At 39.9% G+C, this 16,968-nt stretch overlaps 1 protein-coding gene across 1 annotated transcript in view; it reads right to left on the minus strand.

The window, feature by feature from the left end:
- The window catches only part of neb (nebulin), a 322,851-nt gene extending 307,343 nt beyond the window's left edge, over positions 1-15,508 (minus strand). The window contains exons 1-11 of the mRNA XM_059971179.1: positions 15,479-15,508; positions 14,667-14,708; positions 14,522-14,563; positions 13,350-13,379; positions 12,365-12,493; positions 9,957-10,064; positions 6,969-7,073; positions 6,760-6,864; positions 4,621-4,725; positions 3,539-3,643; positions 2,078-2,179 (exon numbers count right to left, since the gene is read on the minus strand). Coding sequence (XP_059827162.1) covers positions 2,078-2,179; positions 3,539-3,643; positions 4,621-4,725; positions 6,760-6,864; positions 6,969-7,073; positions 9,957-10,064; positions 12,365-12,493; positions 13,350-13,379; positions 14,522-14,563; positions 14,667-14,708; positions 15,479-15,508 — 903 coding nt within the window. The remainder of the gene's footprint in view (positions 1-2,077; positions 2,180-3,538; positions 3,644-4,620; positions 4,726-6,759; positions 6,865-6,968; positions 7,074-9,956; positions 10,065-12,364; positions 12,494-13,349; positions 13,380-14,521; positions 14,564-14,666; positions 14,709-15,478) is intronic.
- Between the last annotated feature and the right edge of the window lie 1,460 nt (positions 15,509-16,968).

The raw sequence follows: 16,968 nt of genomic DNA on the forward strand, positions 1-16,968 counted from the left end.
CATCGAGCCTGCCCTGCCATTCGATAAGGTCATGGCTGATCTGTCCAAATCAAACCACATCCAAAGCAAGAGGTGTTTTAGATATAAATTCAAGCATTTCAATCTAATCTTGCACAAGACTTTAGCGAGATTCAATTTTTCTCTGAGGAGAGCATTTAAGTTTCCCTCTGATGGAGGGATGTAGAGACCCCTTGTTATGTATTTTATGTTTCAGTAATATTTGTGCAATCTTGCACATATGTTATGATTAAGCATTCTTGTTCATTTAAATAATTCATTATGTATAAATAAGTGAACTGCATACATCATCACGCTACCATGTGATAAGTGTGTGCCTCTCCTAAAGTAAACACAAAGTTAGACCCACATTTTGGACTCCTATGGCTTCCTTTAAATTAGTTTAATGTTTTGAAGTTACAAAAGATAACACCTTTGGAAATGATTCAGACTAAAGATACACTTAAAGATGAGGTTTATCTGGCACGTGCACATTGAAGCATCAAAACATACAGTGAAATATTTTGTTTGTGTCAACAACCAGCACAGTCTAAGGACATGCCGGAGGCAGCCCGCAAGCATTGGCATGCTTCTGGTGCCAAGGTAGCATGGCCACAATTTACTAACCCTAGCCTGTACATCTTTGGAATGCGGTCACAGGGAGAACGTACAAACTCCCTACAGAAAGCAGCAGGAATTAAACCCGAGCCATTGGCACAATAACTGCGACACTACTGGTTTCAGAGGGGGATACCCAGAAAGAATTATCAGTTCAAAATTTATTTAATTATGTGGACTATGTGGAGTGAGTTGCTTTCCGCCAGGATTTTTGTAGTATCCCAGGTGAACCAGATTCTCAGTACATGAAGACCCAGAAGAGCACAAGTTCCTCTGGGAAACTGGCAGAGGCACAGAACTATAAATGAGGAAAATTCTTAGCAGCTTGGTTCTCAGTGGAAGGCTCTATTAACAAGCATATTGAACTGGACACAACTTATGAACCTATGCATCTGCAGGATAGGGACCGAGGGGTGAGCCATGGACACCCGAGGAACCAATGTTTACAACGAGCGATACTCAGGGATATGGGCCAGCGGGGACCACTCCGCTATCTGGTAGGCTAGGACACAGCGGAGACTAGTGGCCAGCACACCAGCCAACCAATCAGAACAACAAGCCAGACTAATATAAATGAGAGCATTCAGCAGAAACCATACTTAACTGTGCACTGATGATGTCACCTCGACTTGTGACAAAATGTTTGCGACCTAACCTCTAGGCATGGTGAACAACCCTACAAATGAGCAGCCCACCCGAGCTACCAATATTCTTTTTCATTTTATAGTTTTTATTATTATATATTGCAATGTACTGCTGTTGCAAAACAACAAATTTCATGATATATGTCAGCGATATTAAACCTGATTCTGATTCTGCCTGCATGAATGTCCAGAAGTGCAACAGGGTGTTAGATATACACAGATGGTACTGTCCCTCTACAAACATCTAGACAGGAATTGGGCTTGTGAGATCAGTGTGAGATCAGATGATCAATCGTCAAAACTACACCAGTTCTGATTCTCCTTTCATTCCAACACACCATTTTGAGCTCACTTTCACATCCAGTTGGTTTGATTATTACCTTGCGGTGCACCTACTGAACCTATCCCTCATAATCACCTCCCCGCCCCCCACCCACATTGCCCACCTCAGTACACCTGCAAATATGGCCTGGGTAATTCCATGAAATAAACGTCAACAGACGTTCATTGAAATTTGCACTTAAAGAAAAATCATGAAATTGAATGTGGACATAAAATTGTTTTTCAACTTATTGCCATCTCTTTGTTGTCCCACAAGGTCAAGACCTAATGTACAGTTAAACCAATCCTGTCTTTAATTGCAAACTGTAAGTCTTCAGTTTCCAGCAAGGGTCAGCAGTTTACGAACGAGATGTTTGAGCTGCTTAGCTAAGATTTTTTGTAGCATTACTAACTTTGTGTCATCCAAAGCCAGCTGCATGGTCGAATCTGACATTTATGATTTTAAATTTCTGGGCAGTTTTGACAAGGACACTTACTGTACTCAAATTGTTGGAATTCATGCGTGCAATCGCAACATCATAGCAAGGTGTCTGGCTCCATTTGTCTTTATTTTTATTGTAGTCTTCATGATATTTAAGCTGTAAGAAAATGGAATATTTTATTAATTTGATATATTTTGAAAGCATCAAGTAATTTTGCTGCAAGGTACCATGAAAGCATTTTTCAATAACTATAAATTCAGTTGTAAAAGTCAGAATTAATGTGAATCAAAATCAGTGCTGTTGTTCATTGGGTGAGAGATGTGGCCAGACCTGTTGAGTATCTGCAGCATTTTGTGCTTTAGTTTCAGATTTTCAGCATTAGCATTGTAACATCCCTAACAGAAGCTAGAATTTCAGAGCACAAGAGATTCTGCATATGCTGGAAATCCAGAGTAACACACACAAAATGTAAATACTCAGCAGGTCAGCTATTGTCTATAGAGAGGAATAAAGACCCAACATTTCGGGCTGAGATCCTTCATTGAGGCTCCATGGTCTCCAATGATAGTGCTTGACCTGCCGAGTGTTACTAGAGACAAGTTGAACGTTAATTAAATGCACAGAGTGATCAATTTGCACTCTTCTTATTATTAAATGCTTACAATATAATTAACGTAAAAGATACTGAAGTGGCTATCAGTGTAACTTCCCTGACAGCATTTTCAAAGAGATCCTATGTTATATTGTCCTTGGCAATAGAGTGGCAGGGTGGACATGTGTCTTTACCAAAGAGGGTGTAAGGCAAGTCCACTAGCTTGCAGGTCACCCTTGGGCAAGGTGTAGCACCCACCCCCCCACCGCCCCGGATCAGGATCACATGAAGTTATGGGAGCAGGTGGTGGATGAGCAACTGGTGTTTATTACAACTCTTAAGACAAATATCAGAGTTGGAATGTACATGCATATATTGATAATAAAATTAACCTTTGAACCTCTGAAGTCCTAGTTAAGTGACCACTGACCCCAGGCAGACAGTCTCTGAAGATAATCCATAATGACTGGGGTCACCCATCTTGTAAAGACACTGCCCGAAAGAAGGCAATGTCAAACCACTTCAGCAGAAAAATTTGCCAAGAACAATCATGGTCAATAGACCATGATCATCCACGTCATATGACATGGCACATAATGATGATGACTTGGCAATAGTGGCTCTATGCCTATCACCAATACTAGAGAACATTTCTACAACTCTTGCAATATTATGTGCTGTATAACTTTCATCCACAACGTTGACGTCTACTTAAGTCCCTCCCTAAAATTCCACCCTCCACTCCCCTTCACCCTCAAAACCCTTCTGAAAACCTTACCCCTTTAATATAATTCAGTCCTGCCCTATCTGCACAATATCTGCTGTTCTGATGGACTGTGCCTCTGGTGAAGTGACTTCAAGCATTTCCCCGCCTTCAAGAGGAAATAAGAATGAAAGTGGTGGATGCTGTTGCTGCTACTCACGTCACTGCGTTGTTTGAAAACTTTTTTGGCCAGTTCCATATCTGGTGGCTCTGCCAGTGCAGTGTACTTCGACATTCGATCGCTGTGTCCTTTCTTGTATTGGATCTAGGTAGGAAAAGAGCTTTCAATTAGTAAAAGATAATGATAAATTGAGGGCAGCAGTTAGCACAAGGTGCCTGGTACAGAAGCATTCATACCAGGTTCCTGATGCAGCAGTGTGCAAATACCTCTTTTTTAGGCACAGCTGAGTACATATTTCTGCGGTTTCAGATAAGAGAGCAAAGAGCGCTTTCAGAAAGCTGCACTTTGCAGGGCACTACTAGGTGCAGTACTGCTGTACTGCATGTCAAATCTCAACCCTGTGGACCAGAACTCTGTTCACACAATTCCCTAACAAATGGCCGAGTGGTTGAATATTCTGAATATGGTTATATTCATATAACTATGTAACAATCACAGCACAGAAACAGGCCATCTCGGCCCTTCTAGTCTGTGTCGAACACTTACTCTCACCTAGTCCAACCAACCTGCACTCAGCCCATAACCCTCCGTTCCCTTCTTGTCCATATACCTATCCAATTTTGTTTTTTTTAATGACAAAATCAAACCTTCCTCTACCACTTCTGTTGGAAGCTCATTCCACACAGCTACTACTCTCTGAGTAAAGAAGTTCCCCCTCGTGTTACCCCTTTTGCCCCTTAACTCTCAACTCATGTCCTCTTGTTTGAATCTCCCGTACTCTCAATGGAAAAAGCCTATCCACGTCAACTCTATCTATTGCCCTCATAATTTTAAATACCTCTATCAAGTTTCCCCTCAACATTCTACGCTCCAAAGAATAAAGACCTAACTTGTTCAACCTTTCTCTGTAATTTAGGTGCTGAAATCCAGGTAACGTTCTAACATTAGGGCAAACCTTTGCAGATTACATGTGCTATATGACCCTAGGAAGTGATTATTTTTCATTGGTCTTTCTTTGCTCATGACTGTATTAGTAAATGAAGCACATTTCAATATTTGCGATCAGTATAACAGAAACCACCTGCTCCTGAAATACCAAATACCTTTACCCAATTACTTACATCACTCAGTGTTTTCTGAGCGTTAGCAACTCGTCTCAGCTCTGGACTGTCAGTGTAAGGGAAGTAGAAAGGCTTTTCCTCCTCCCAGGCTTCTTTGTACAATTTCTTCCAGAGAAAATCAAACAATTAAAATCACATCAGTTATATGTTTGAGGTTTCACGGAAAATGGCAGAACTAGTTGTGATATATTTGCTGGTGTTAAAAATATTTGTCTTACACAAAATACTCAAAGTTCTGGAAACTGAGAAAAGTACCCTCATCTTACTCTGAAATCTTTATAAACTATTTTACAACAGGTTGAACTATGGCACAACCCACTGAACTGAGAAGAACATAGAATTCATGCCATTTTTTTCTTCACACGACTTGATTATATTATTAGGAAGCAGTTAAAATAAAACACATCCCAGCCTACAAAGGAGATTACTCTATCCGATTCCTAGCATCATTCTCCTAGCATCATCGCAAGAATAACACCAGACAGACCTTGGAAGAAGGTTATCTGGGAACATCTTCAATTTCTGATTGGTGAGCATTGGTCTCCAGCAGAAATCTTATTGATCTGTGTGATCTGATTGGAACACAAGAGCTCAGGACCCACAAAACCGGGTTTAAGAACAATTACTACTCCTCAACCATCGGGCTCCTGAATAAAAGGGGATGACTACACTCACTTGCTCCATCATTGAAATGTTCCTACAACTACTGGCCTTACTTTAAGGATTCTTTATCTCATTATCTCATGTTCTCATTACTTATTACTATTTATCTATACTTGCATTTGTACAGTTTGTCTTCTGCACTCTGGTTGATCTTCCTGATCCTGTTCTAATCACTATTCTAAAGATTTGCTGAGTATACCCATAGGAAAATGAATGCTAAGGTTGTTTATGAGGACATATATGTATTTTGATAATAAAATTTACTTTGAATTTTGAGAGCAACGGGTAAAGCTAGGTTTTCTGAATAAAAAATTACAGTGTGGGATGAGGCCTAATGGCAGCTATGACAAACAACATGGCAAACAAGCTGCATCCCTGCAAGAAAAAATTAAGAATCTAGAATCTTTAACCTATAAGTTATTGCATATATATCCAAAGGCATGTATTTTTCTGCTCTAATTTCAGTTACTGCATCTACAATTTTCAAAAATAATATCTACAAAATAACAAGAAATGTTTTGGCTCGATGTCACTATAATATCAAGTGTAATTATCATTCAGCCATACATGAATACAGTCAAACAAAACAGCATCTCTCTGGTGTCATGGTGCAAAACACATTCCCAGCAGCGCAAAGCACATTGCACATAGCATTAGCGAAGCACATGTAATCAGAATGACGAAAAAATAATGTAGCCCAAATCCCCGAGTGGCATGACTGTAGCATTGGTGGTAAGTTGTCCTGCTCCAGCTTGTTCTTCCACCAAGTGCCTCTTCACCTCTTCATCCCTCCCACCAATGTTAGCAGACTTATGGAGTAGCCACTAATTGAGCAAATCTTGGTGTGATGTGTGAATATATATCCTGTCCAAACTGCAAAGTCTGGAGAGTTCCAGGATTTCAATCAAAGTAAAGGTATGTCAGCTACCCCAATTAGTCTCCACAAAGATGGATATCCAGATCCTAAACTTTGCCTGAACCCTTGGACATCAGGTGAAGTCAGGTAAGTTATTTTTGAGTGAACAATGGCGTAAGAAGAAACAGAAGACCTATAACCACTATCATTATAACCCCAGACCTTTTATGGCCTTACAGATTTATGAAGCATCTGTACTTCCACAAGCCTATCTCAGAGACTTGCACAGTTCAAACCTCTTGAGCGTCCTAGCCAGATTCCCAACAGAATCTCATAGAATCCCTCATTAACATTTTTATCTCTCATAATGGTAACTAATACATTGACTGCTTGGTAGCAGGGCAGAGGTGTGTTGCTACAATCATGGTCATGGATAGAGATAGGACTGAGGACAAATGCATGAAGGAGGTATGAAAGACAGATGGAAGACCATCATCGCCCATGTCATACAACACAGTACACAATAATGACGAAGTTCTAAAACCTGACAATTAATAGCAAAAGATCACAAGTGCAAACTTCACTCAATTACTACAGCTCAATTTAATAGATTCCATTACCGGGCTGAAATTTTCAGCAAATTTCACAGCTCGCACAAGCTCAGGTGCATCAGGTGGCAATTGGAACAAGTCCTTTGATTCTTCCCATTTTTGTTTGTAGAGTACCTAGAACAAGCAGATGAATTGTCGTGTCACCGATCTGAGACGGATGGGCAATGAAATTATGTTAAACAAAAATATGCATAATAATTAAACGCAAGTCAAATTACCTTGCTAACCATCTGAGAAACATTTTTAGCATGTTCTATATCACGGGCTTTTCCATCAACATGGCACATGGTCTTGGCTTTGTCACCATCTGAACGATACTTAACCTTTTCAATGAAAACAAAGTAGTATCAAAAGATCTAATCTTTTCGAGTATTACATTGAGCTCACTATAAGGATACAGCTATTTAAACTAATTCCCCAACAATATGTTTAAACTCCACACGAGTTTTTCAGCACGTATTTCATTAATTCCCATCAATACATCCTTCTAGTCCTTTTCAATTACCTGCATTGATATATGACTCAACTTTAAAGCTGTACACATACTAGGCTTGGAGTATAAGAATATCAAATAAAAATTCTGTTTGATTTATCTTTGATCTATGTCCTCTAGGTCTGGAGAAGACATTCCAAGTCCACTCAATGTTATTTAAGTCTTTCTACATACTTTTCTTATAATAATAATAATAATACTCTTTTATTTAGTTTTAGCCACAAAACCCCAAGCTGAATCATTGCTTTGAATGTGATTATCAGTGGCTCCAGTATTCTACGTTTATAGCTAGCCTGTGTAGTAACCCTTAACCACAGTTCTCTGTTTTCTGTTTTATATTCAGTGAGGGATTCCTCCCAATTTTACTCTGGCATAAGTAAGGTGGAACCTCCCTCAACTAATCATTCAAGAATATTAAAAGTAAGGTTATGGATACACATGTACACATTCCTCCCATAACAGTAAGAGGGAGAGCCACTGCCAGCATAACTAAGGCTCATCCAATCCTTCTCAGCTTGGTTACATGTCCATGTTGAAGGTATTCTGAAAATCTATCCTTCCTCTACCTACTACAGCAGAATCCCCTACTCATTGTCATCGTGACGAAAGATCCAATAGTCTAATCCAAGGGCTATTCATTTTTGTTTGCTTCTCAGTATTGTTCTGTTGCATCTTTAAAGAAACATTCCATTATCTCTAATTTAATGAATTCACAGGCCATTTATTGTCACTGGCAATCCTTGCATCTGCTGTCTTTCTCTACTTGTCTTTGAATTGACAACGTGGTTAAAAACCAACCACGTTGATTGATCTGAAGAGATGGTTAGCCCAGACCAGACAAAGATTTTTAAACAATGAGCCTTTATTCCAACATGATTTCCTCAGCTAATCTGTCAAATTCTTTTAAGGTCTTATTTATTTCAAATAAGTCACTTCTCGATCTTCTAAACTCCAGTAAGTACCGGAAGACAAAGGAGCAGACTTAGGCCACTTGGCCCATCGAATCTGCTTCACCATTCCGCCTTGGCTGATTTATTATCCCTCTCAATCACATTCCTCTGCCTTCTCCCCATAATTTTTGGTGCCTTTACTAATCAAGAATCTATCAACCTCCACTTAAAAAATACACAATGACTTGGCCTCCACAATATTCCACAGATTCACCACCTTCTGCCTAAAGAAATTTCCCTTCCACTCAGTTTTAAATGTAACGCCCCATTATTCTGAGACTGGGGCCTAGATTCCCCCACCATAGAAAACATCCTCTCTACATCCAGGTGTATAGTTTAAGCTGGCATCATGGTTGGCACAGATATTGTAGCTGAAGGCTCTTTTCCTCTGCTATACTGTTCTATGTTCTCTGCAGAATAAAATAGGCCAGTTTAAACAAACTGAGGGCTTAGGCTGGGTATCCCTGGTAGCTACATCAATGGAAGACCAAACTTTTATCTCTCTAAGCTGTATAAACTGGATATAACTACACTAGTTAGTCAAAAGTGGTTCATAGAATTGTGGAATCATAGGATGTCACAGTACAAATGAAGGCCATTTAGCACACTGTGTTCATGAATGGACTTCAGTTCTTTTTCCACTTCTCAGCTCTTGAGCTGACAGCTATGTAGTCTGCAGTTCATTAAGTAATTATCTATTGAGTTTTTGTGGCAAGATTCATTAGTTGATTTGCCAGACCTTTCTTCTATGTAGATACTGCTGCCTCCCAGGTTGGGACCCAGCCAGATTTAAACTCAGGACCATCAGCCTCGAAGTCCACTACACCACTGGCCAGCCCAAGCGATTATCTAGGTATCTTTTACATCAGGGTTTCAGCTTTTGCCACCATTATAGCCCATGAGCTCTCATCCCCCAGTCTTCGTTGAGAAAAAGTATTTTTCATTTCCCATTTAATCTTTCTACCAATTAACCCAAAGTTATGCTCTCGTCATGGATTCATTTGAGAATAAAAATAGGTTATTCCTCTTCGAACTGTATTTTATAGATCTACAGCAGATTTTCCATCATTATCCTTTGTTGCAAGATAACCAACTCCGGCTTAATCAATTTGTCCCCATTAACAATAATTCTCCGGACCTGGAAATATCATCATCCACAGATTCTCTTCAAGGGCAATTCACGATAACGAAACATGCTGACCATGTCAATAACACCTCCAAGAGGATCACAGCCTTGTTATGATTTGGAGGTTGCAAGCCTTAATGACCTAGAAAGCTATGCTAGCTGGAGTTGGGGCTTTATGCTTTGGCTGTCGGTAGGGTCACCAAAGAGTAGAGGACAGACTAGGAGTGGTCCACTGGTCCTCCAGGTTTGGGGGTTCAGCTGACAACTCTGACTGGTGAAAATTAATTATTATGAAAACAGGAATGAAGGATCCTTCTACATCTGAGTGTGATGGTATTTCTGAGTCTCCACCCGGGACCTACATGACCAACAGTTGTGAAAACTGAGAGGAGGCTACTGACATGATGAAGGAAGTGCTGAACACCACTAGTGATGGAGGACTCCACTGCTGCCATAAATGCCAATGGCACAACAGGCAGTAAGTATGCTGGATGGTGGAGCAGTAGAAGAAAATGGAAGGCATTTAATTCACACAGATTGTTAACGCCTGTTATTTTTCTACTAAATGAATTGATATTAGATTTTGAGATCTAAAGTGGATGATGCCACCAAGCAAGACCATTAACCAGCTTCTTACCTCGCTGAGCTGTTGCTGCACTTTGCGAATTCTCCTCAATTCTGGTGTGTCGCTGGTGATGGCATAAGGTTTCCCTTTCTCACGTTCAAATTGTTCCTTGTATTTGTTCTAAAAGAGAGATCACATTTCTTCAAGCCTGAACCATGAAAGACACCCTTTATACATCCTTAATGCCAATCACTGTAAACATACACTGGAGTAATTTACCCATGTGTGTCAGTTAATTAACTTTCCCAGAGGCAAATAATCACCATGGACATTACTGCCCCACTAACAATATTTGTATGACTACAGTGCAGCTTAGCTGCCTTCAGCACTGGACCAGCATGCCAAAACTTGGCACTTTCTTACTGGCCTTTGCTGACTCAGCCACTGACATATGCTGTACATTTAATGGCCTTGTCATGATGCCACATCAGCTTATGGAAGACATGTTGAAAGTGGAAAAACGTGGGAAGAAATGTTTCTCACATAACCAGTGACCAGCAGAAGAATTCTAGAGAGACAGCTGATACCCATTTATAACATATGCACATCTCCAAAACTTCTGTCAACATTAGTAGGAGCTTAGTTTAATATGTCTTGAGTCCTAGGATCACAAATGCAAGTTTCAATGTAAAATAGGCAAACACAGTCCATTGAAATGGCTTAATTGCACTTCGATATCTTATGGTCTTAGATTATTATGGAAAGCAAAATTCTCTGTACTAGTTACTGACTGGCCTAACCATTGGTCATTAAGTGGATCGTTTTAAAACTCAGAAAAAGAGAAAACAACATTCACTAGAGTCCAATATAAATGTGTACGGATAGATAATTCAACATGGTGCTCTTCCTCAAGTTTGGTATGTACTATGAAGTAACCTGCAAGGTGCCACTGTAGTCACTGTGTAAACATCTCAGTTAAGCTTTTACATTTCCATTTCTCTTGACAATGACTGCCTTGGTAAGATTGCTCATCTCAAAACAGCAATCTCCAAATAGTAAATGCTACCTATCCATGGTAATCTGGGATTGTGTGTCCCGTACTCATGGAGCAAGTTTTCATGAGATCGGAGAGTTCCCGCCCTTAGTTTACAAAGATCACATTTCCTGCTGTTGATATGAGGCCCAGGACGAAGGAAGAAGATATGCTGACAGAACTGAGCAGAGAAGGGAAGGACGTCAAGGAAGTTGCATAAATTACCAAATGAGGAAGTGAAAAACTCCAAAATTCAGCTTGAAGGGAATTTGGGTGGCCAATGCTTGATAAAACCACAAAGAATTAGCTGCAAAAATAAAAAAAAAATTAAGAATGGGGTTGAAATTGCATTCACTTCTCAGGGTTGAGGAAAGAGATCTTCAACATTATTGTGATCTTGGGAAGCATATCAGAACCAGAATCAGGTTTATTATCACTGTCTTTTATTACATGAAATTTGCTGGGATGGCAGTGAAGAATGCCATAATGAACTGCAAATTATGTAAAGACCATCAATTTAACTAGATTACAAGCAGAGAGCAGGGATTACATTAGCGTAACAGCACCGACAACCCAGGTTCAATTCCTGCCACTGCCTGTAAGGAGTTTGTATGACCAGTGGGTTTCCTCCAGGTGCTCCAGTTTCCAAAGACGTACAGATTAGATGGTTAGTTCATCACATGCATGTAACTGGGCTCATTGGGCCAGAAGGGACTGTGCTGTATTTTTAAATAAAAATGATGAAGAGCAGCAGAACTGAAAGGAAGTGAGTCAGATGATTGGCTGTGTGAACTGGAAGAAGAGACATCCCCCAGCTAGAATTTGGAACCAGCTTAATGCCAGATTCAAGCACCCAGAAAATGGGTGCAGGCTTAATCTAATCACTGGGCCTCTAATGATCAGCATTCACACCCGTATTCACTACTCTCCAGTTGCGTGGTCCACACTGACACATAAGGTATGCAAGTGTGGCAACTTCTTCACTGAAGCTGGTTTCTACATCGCTGGTGAATTCTGAACAAAGCTGGTATTAGTGGCAGGGCTTGAGCAGGTCTAGCTCAGAGAAATATTTCACAGCCATTTTAATCACATCACCAGGCTTAGCCATCCCTCAAACCTGTAAAATATTTCAAATGTTTGCAAGAGGTGCTGGATCTTCACAATCACTGAAAAATGATTCAAATAATCTAATCTATTTAAATATTTTAAATTAAAACATCCCCAGAATTTCGATATGATGCCCTCTTCAGTCATTGGCATGGTTCATCTGACAAGGAAATACAACTCATCAACAAGATTACAGAATAGGGGTTCCCAAGCTTTTTATGCTATAGACCCCTACCATTAACTGAGGGGTCCGTGGACCCCAGGTTGGGAACCCTGCTCCAGAAGGATAGAACATTGAGGAAAAAGATACATTGTCACCAAATTAATACAGGTTTCATACCAGGCTAAATAGGTTCTGCATCTTGGAACTGTGTTCCAGGTAAGGGGTCATGAACTTTGAGGTGTCAACCTTCTTTCTCTTTTTCACTTGCCTGACCGGCAGCCCGGAATCAGATTGTCCATGGTGAACCTTAGAGAGTGAATAAAACAGAAATCGTTCTTCCTCATGAAGGGATTAACCAGTCAAACATCCTGCAGTTACTTGATGTGACATTGTTCTCACCTTGTGAATGACTTTCTGTGGCTCTGAAATCCGGTTGGAAAGGAAAATGCTAATTTAGGAGTTGAATAAAGGGACACAACTAGCACAGCACGTAGAATTGATTCAATTCCTATGATCCAGGGATGCTCAGACTTCTCTGCTTGATACGCTTGTTCCAATTAGAGCAGAAAACTGTGGACTGAAATTTTTATCCGCCCTTCCATGCAGGTGACCCTGCAGAGTATGGAGGCTGCTGGACAATAACACCCATATCAAATGCTTAAGTCTTGTTTTAGCATTGGTTAAAGTACCTGAAGGTACCTGGCCCACTGCTGGAGTCGAGGAGTACATCATCCTCCAGGTTGGAGCCTTGCTCAGTGTCCTAGGGTACCATTAGCTGCAAATTGTGGTTCTCTTTCTTGAGGTATCTATCCTGCAATTACTCTCCAAGCACTCTGTATCCCACTGCCCAGGTTTCTATCATCTGTCCACATCCCATCCTTCCAATATTTTCCAAGGTTAACACCTACACTCTGATCCCCATCCACCCAACCCCCCACTAACAATTCTCTCTATGATCTCTGAATTTGGCTCCTCAAGGTTCCCTCCATAATGGTGGGAGGTTGTGGGGAAACGCCCATTACATGTAATACCTTAGGCCTTGTGTGTGCTCATATATATATTCCATGAGCCTAGCCAAATGATCACATTCTATCCTTTGGGCACCCTATACACAAATTCACCACAGAACATTCCCAATCACCCATGATGCCAACGTTCTTACCTCACGAATGACTGTCTGTGGTTCCGTATACTTGTAGAAAAGAAAAGCAATAATTCAGTGACTGGATACAAGATCACACTTGCAGCAGCTCACAAGATTCATTCTGATCTTTGCTCATCTGTATTAGCAAAAGCTCCCTTTTATAGGGCTAATAAAATAAATACTTCATGCCATCTTAACAGTTCCCTCACACAGTCAATTAATCTGATTAACCATTCCAGTTATGCAGCCCCAACCCCTTGCCTCTATCTATTAGCCCCATCACTGCACTAACTTCAACCATTTTTTATATTGCTGTTTACACTCTAAATAGATACTGATATTCACACACATTTTATCCCATACCTGTATTTCTAACTTTATTTTTAAAGAACACATTATCCTGTATAATTGTTGAATGTTGTTCAACACAAAGACCGTTATAGACGGTCCCAAGCCCGGTTGCGAAAGGAAGAGGGTTGGGCATGAGGCTAGCAACACCATCTTGTAAAAAACCCGTTGCCACAGAAACACCAGCAGAAGCTCCAAGGACCTCATCTCCAGGAGAGGAACTATCTTCGCTTTGAAAGGCGTATGATCTTGCGTGGTGAAAATGGAAGGCACGGGTCCAATCAACCTCTGGCCCAGGGCAGAGGACTCTGGGGAGCTGCTGTTGGCAGCCCATGTCGCATTAGCGGTAATGGGCTTAAGTGCCAACACATCACAGCAGTCTCCTAATACATTGCAATGTTGAAACAGGATCGCAGGTCTGGCAAGTGAGATGGGAAATGTACCGACTTCAAATAGGTATATTAATCATTTATTTACAAACAGTAAAAATTCAATCAAACATTCATGTTCCCCTAGTCACAGACAGTGCAAATCAGAATTCTCAATAAACATATTAGTTAAAAGTGCACGCGGAACAGACCTTCCCAGTCTGCTTGCCTTAAACAAAGGAAGAGAGCTATTTTACTAAATCTTCCATGTGCTATTTTATATACCCAAGATATTTGAAACTGGACACTAAGCAGATCGGCAGAGGGAAAAGCAGCTGCAGATTCTAAACTAACCAATCACAACGGAAGAGACTTTTAACACCCCCCCCCCCACTCCCCCACAGGATTACATGTAAATGTATATGGCAGATAAAGCTGATCCTTGATCCTTAAATATTCTCTGATTATTCTCACCTCTGTTCGCTGCTCTCGAATGATTGTCCGTGGTTCTGAATACTAGTAGGAAAGAAAAAGACTAAGTTAGCAGCTAGGCAAATCATTCAGGCACACAAGATTTATTCTGCCCTTTGATTAACAAATATTCACTCATTATTCTCACCTCTGTTCTCACCTCTCGAACAACTGTTTGAGGTCCATAGGACTAGTGGAAAAGCAAAAGATTGCCATTCAATAGTCAATGCAAAGAGCCACATTCCACCTCAATTAACAATGTACGATGTATAAATAGTGGATACTTTTATTCACCAATTATCATTCGCACTTTCAATACACATTTTTGTAGCTCTGAAATCTCATAAGAAACAATATTTCTTTGAATGGTTAAAAAGTTGTTACGATTTGTGCAATAAAATATGAAACAATTCTATAACTTAAGGCTAACACTTGCAAATATTTGCAAATAATTCAGATTTATTACTGTTCTCACCTGTCGAGTGATTATCTGTGATTCAGGACCCTTATGAGAAAGGAGAATGTTAATTAAGTAACTAAATAAAAGGTGTCACATTTTCTGCAGCAAAGTTTACATGTGGTAATTTTGCTGAGAGTCAGATTTGGAAGCTGCCATGCAATATCAAGCCTGCTACAAAGCATTAATGGACCACTGCGATCACTATTGCAAATAACTGTATTCATCAGCAAGCAGGAAACATTGCTAACATTAAAAAGAAATAGAAAAAGCTATTCAGAGGAGAGAGAGCGAGAGAGCGAGAGAGAGAGAGAGAGAGAGAGAGAGAGAGAGAGAGAGAGAGATGGAGTTGATGTTTTAGGTTGATGGAACAGGATGAATCACCTTTCATATGGATCCTGCTGGAAGGTGATCTACTTAAAACCATTAATGCCATTCTACTGTCTGCAGGTGCTAATTGTTCTGCAAATTGTTTCCAGCATTTTCTGTGGACTTTTCCTGACTTGCTGCAAATGCAGCATGTTTGCTAACATTCTTCTAAGAATATCATAGAAGTGATCTGTAGTTAAAACTGAATTGTGAATATATTGTACAGTATGAGAAACAGTTTAATATGTCAATTTCAGAACTCCTGTCCATTTCTTTAAATCTATTCAAATTATATTGGCTAGTCCTTTTGCTATACTACCAACTGAAAGTAACTCCTTATTCCACCTATGTGTATATTACCACTAAACCACAGGAAAACTTTACCTTTAGCTTAATGTGAAAATGCCATATATCCAAATTATAATAGAATAAGGTTATATCCAATCTATTTACTTGTCCACTTGCCCTGTTTGGTCAGCTGTATAGTTCTAATATGTTCAATATTCATTTTTTTACTTATTCTCATTTGAAATGTTAATTTCAATTGCATTGAAATTATTTGCAATTCTTCCAGCTTTGCAGACAATATTTTTCTAGAAATAAATTTTCTTCAGCATTGAGGCATAGTTGTGGGTAAATGCTCCAATTCAATTGAGATGAATTTGTGAAAACAATTAGTTTCCTGTCAAAACTGGAAAAGAACTCAACCTTGTTCCTGCAATCATAATCTTAGATCCTAATGACGTTTTGTGTTAAACATTACCCTTGTAAATAGCAATATTGCTCAACAGACATATTGCAATGCAAGCATTTTCAATTCCAAACAGACTGAGCATCATAAAGCATTGAGCAATTTTTTTAAGCATCCATGGATCATATCTTCACCATGCTGATACTTACTGAATGCAGCATCCCCCCCCCCCCCCCGCCACCCCATAATACAGGTGACACAGAAGAGGAGTCTGCCGTAACAGCAAGATGTCCTACAAAGTTTCCAGGTGAGTAACATTAACCCGCTTGGAACAAGAGCTTTGGAGTTTGCTGTATTATAGAATTCCAAGATTTATTCCTACTATTTCGTGATAGTGCAGTTCACGATGCTTTCAAAGCCACATAATGCATTTATTAGGTCAGCTTTCAGAAAATTATTGCTTCAGAATTGGAATGTAGTTCAATTAAATTCTAGATTCTGGACCATGCATCTTTTAACCTGCAATAAATGACTCGTAAAAATGTGAGCCTCATTCTAAATGCATGATTTAACTGTGTTTGCATAAAAGGTTGAATTAACAAGGTGCACATATTCTATCAGCTCTCATTACTTCTCCCAGTTTCATAATATTGCTGCCACAACCCTCAAGTAGTCCACATATACAAGTAGCAATGTGGATATAAAGATCAGATCTCACTTGAAACAAGAAGAAAATAATTTGACTGAGTGTCAACCAAGACCTTGAGATGAGAGCAATAGTGAGAACTGAAAGAGGAACGTCATGAATGAGCATAACAGCTGCTGCGCTGGACAACAGGAAGTCAATCTCTGCAAGAGAAAGTGGAAGGAAGTTGCATGGTTTAAGAGGCTCCTGAGTGTGTCCTTTGGGTCAAAACAATCACAACACTAGCA

This window comes from Hypanus sabinus, chromosome 5, assembly GCF_030144855.1.
Source record: "Hypanus sabinus isolate sHypSab1 chromosome 5, sHypSab1.hap1, whole genome shotgun sequence".
Classification (NCBI taxonomy): domain Eukaryota; kingdom Metazoa; phylum Chordata; class Chondrichthyes; order Myliobatiformes; family Dasyatidae; genus Hypanus; species Hypanus sabinus.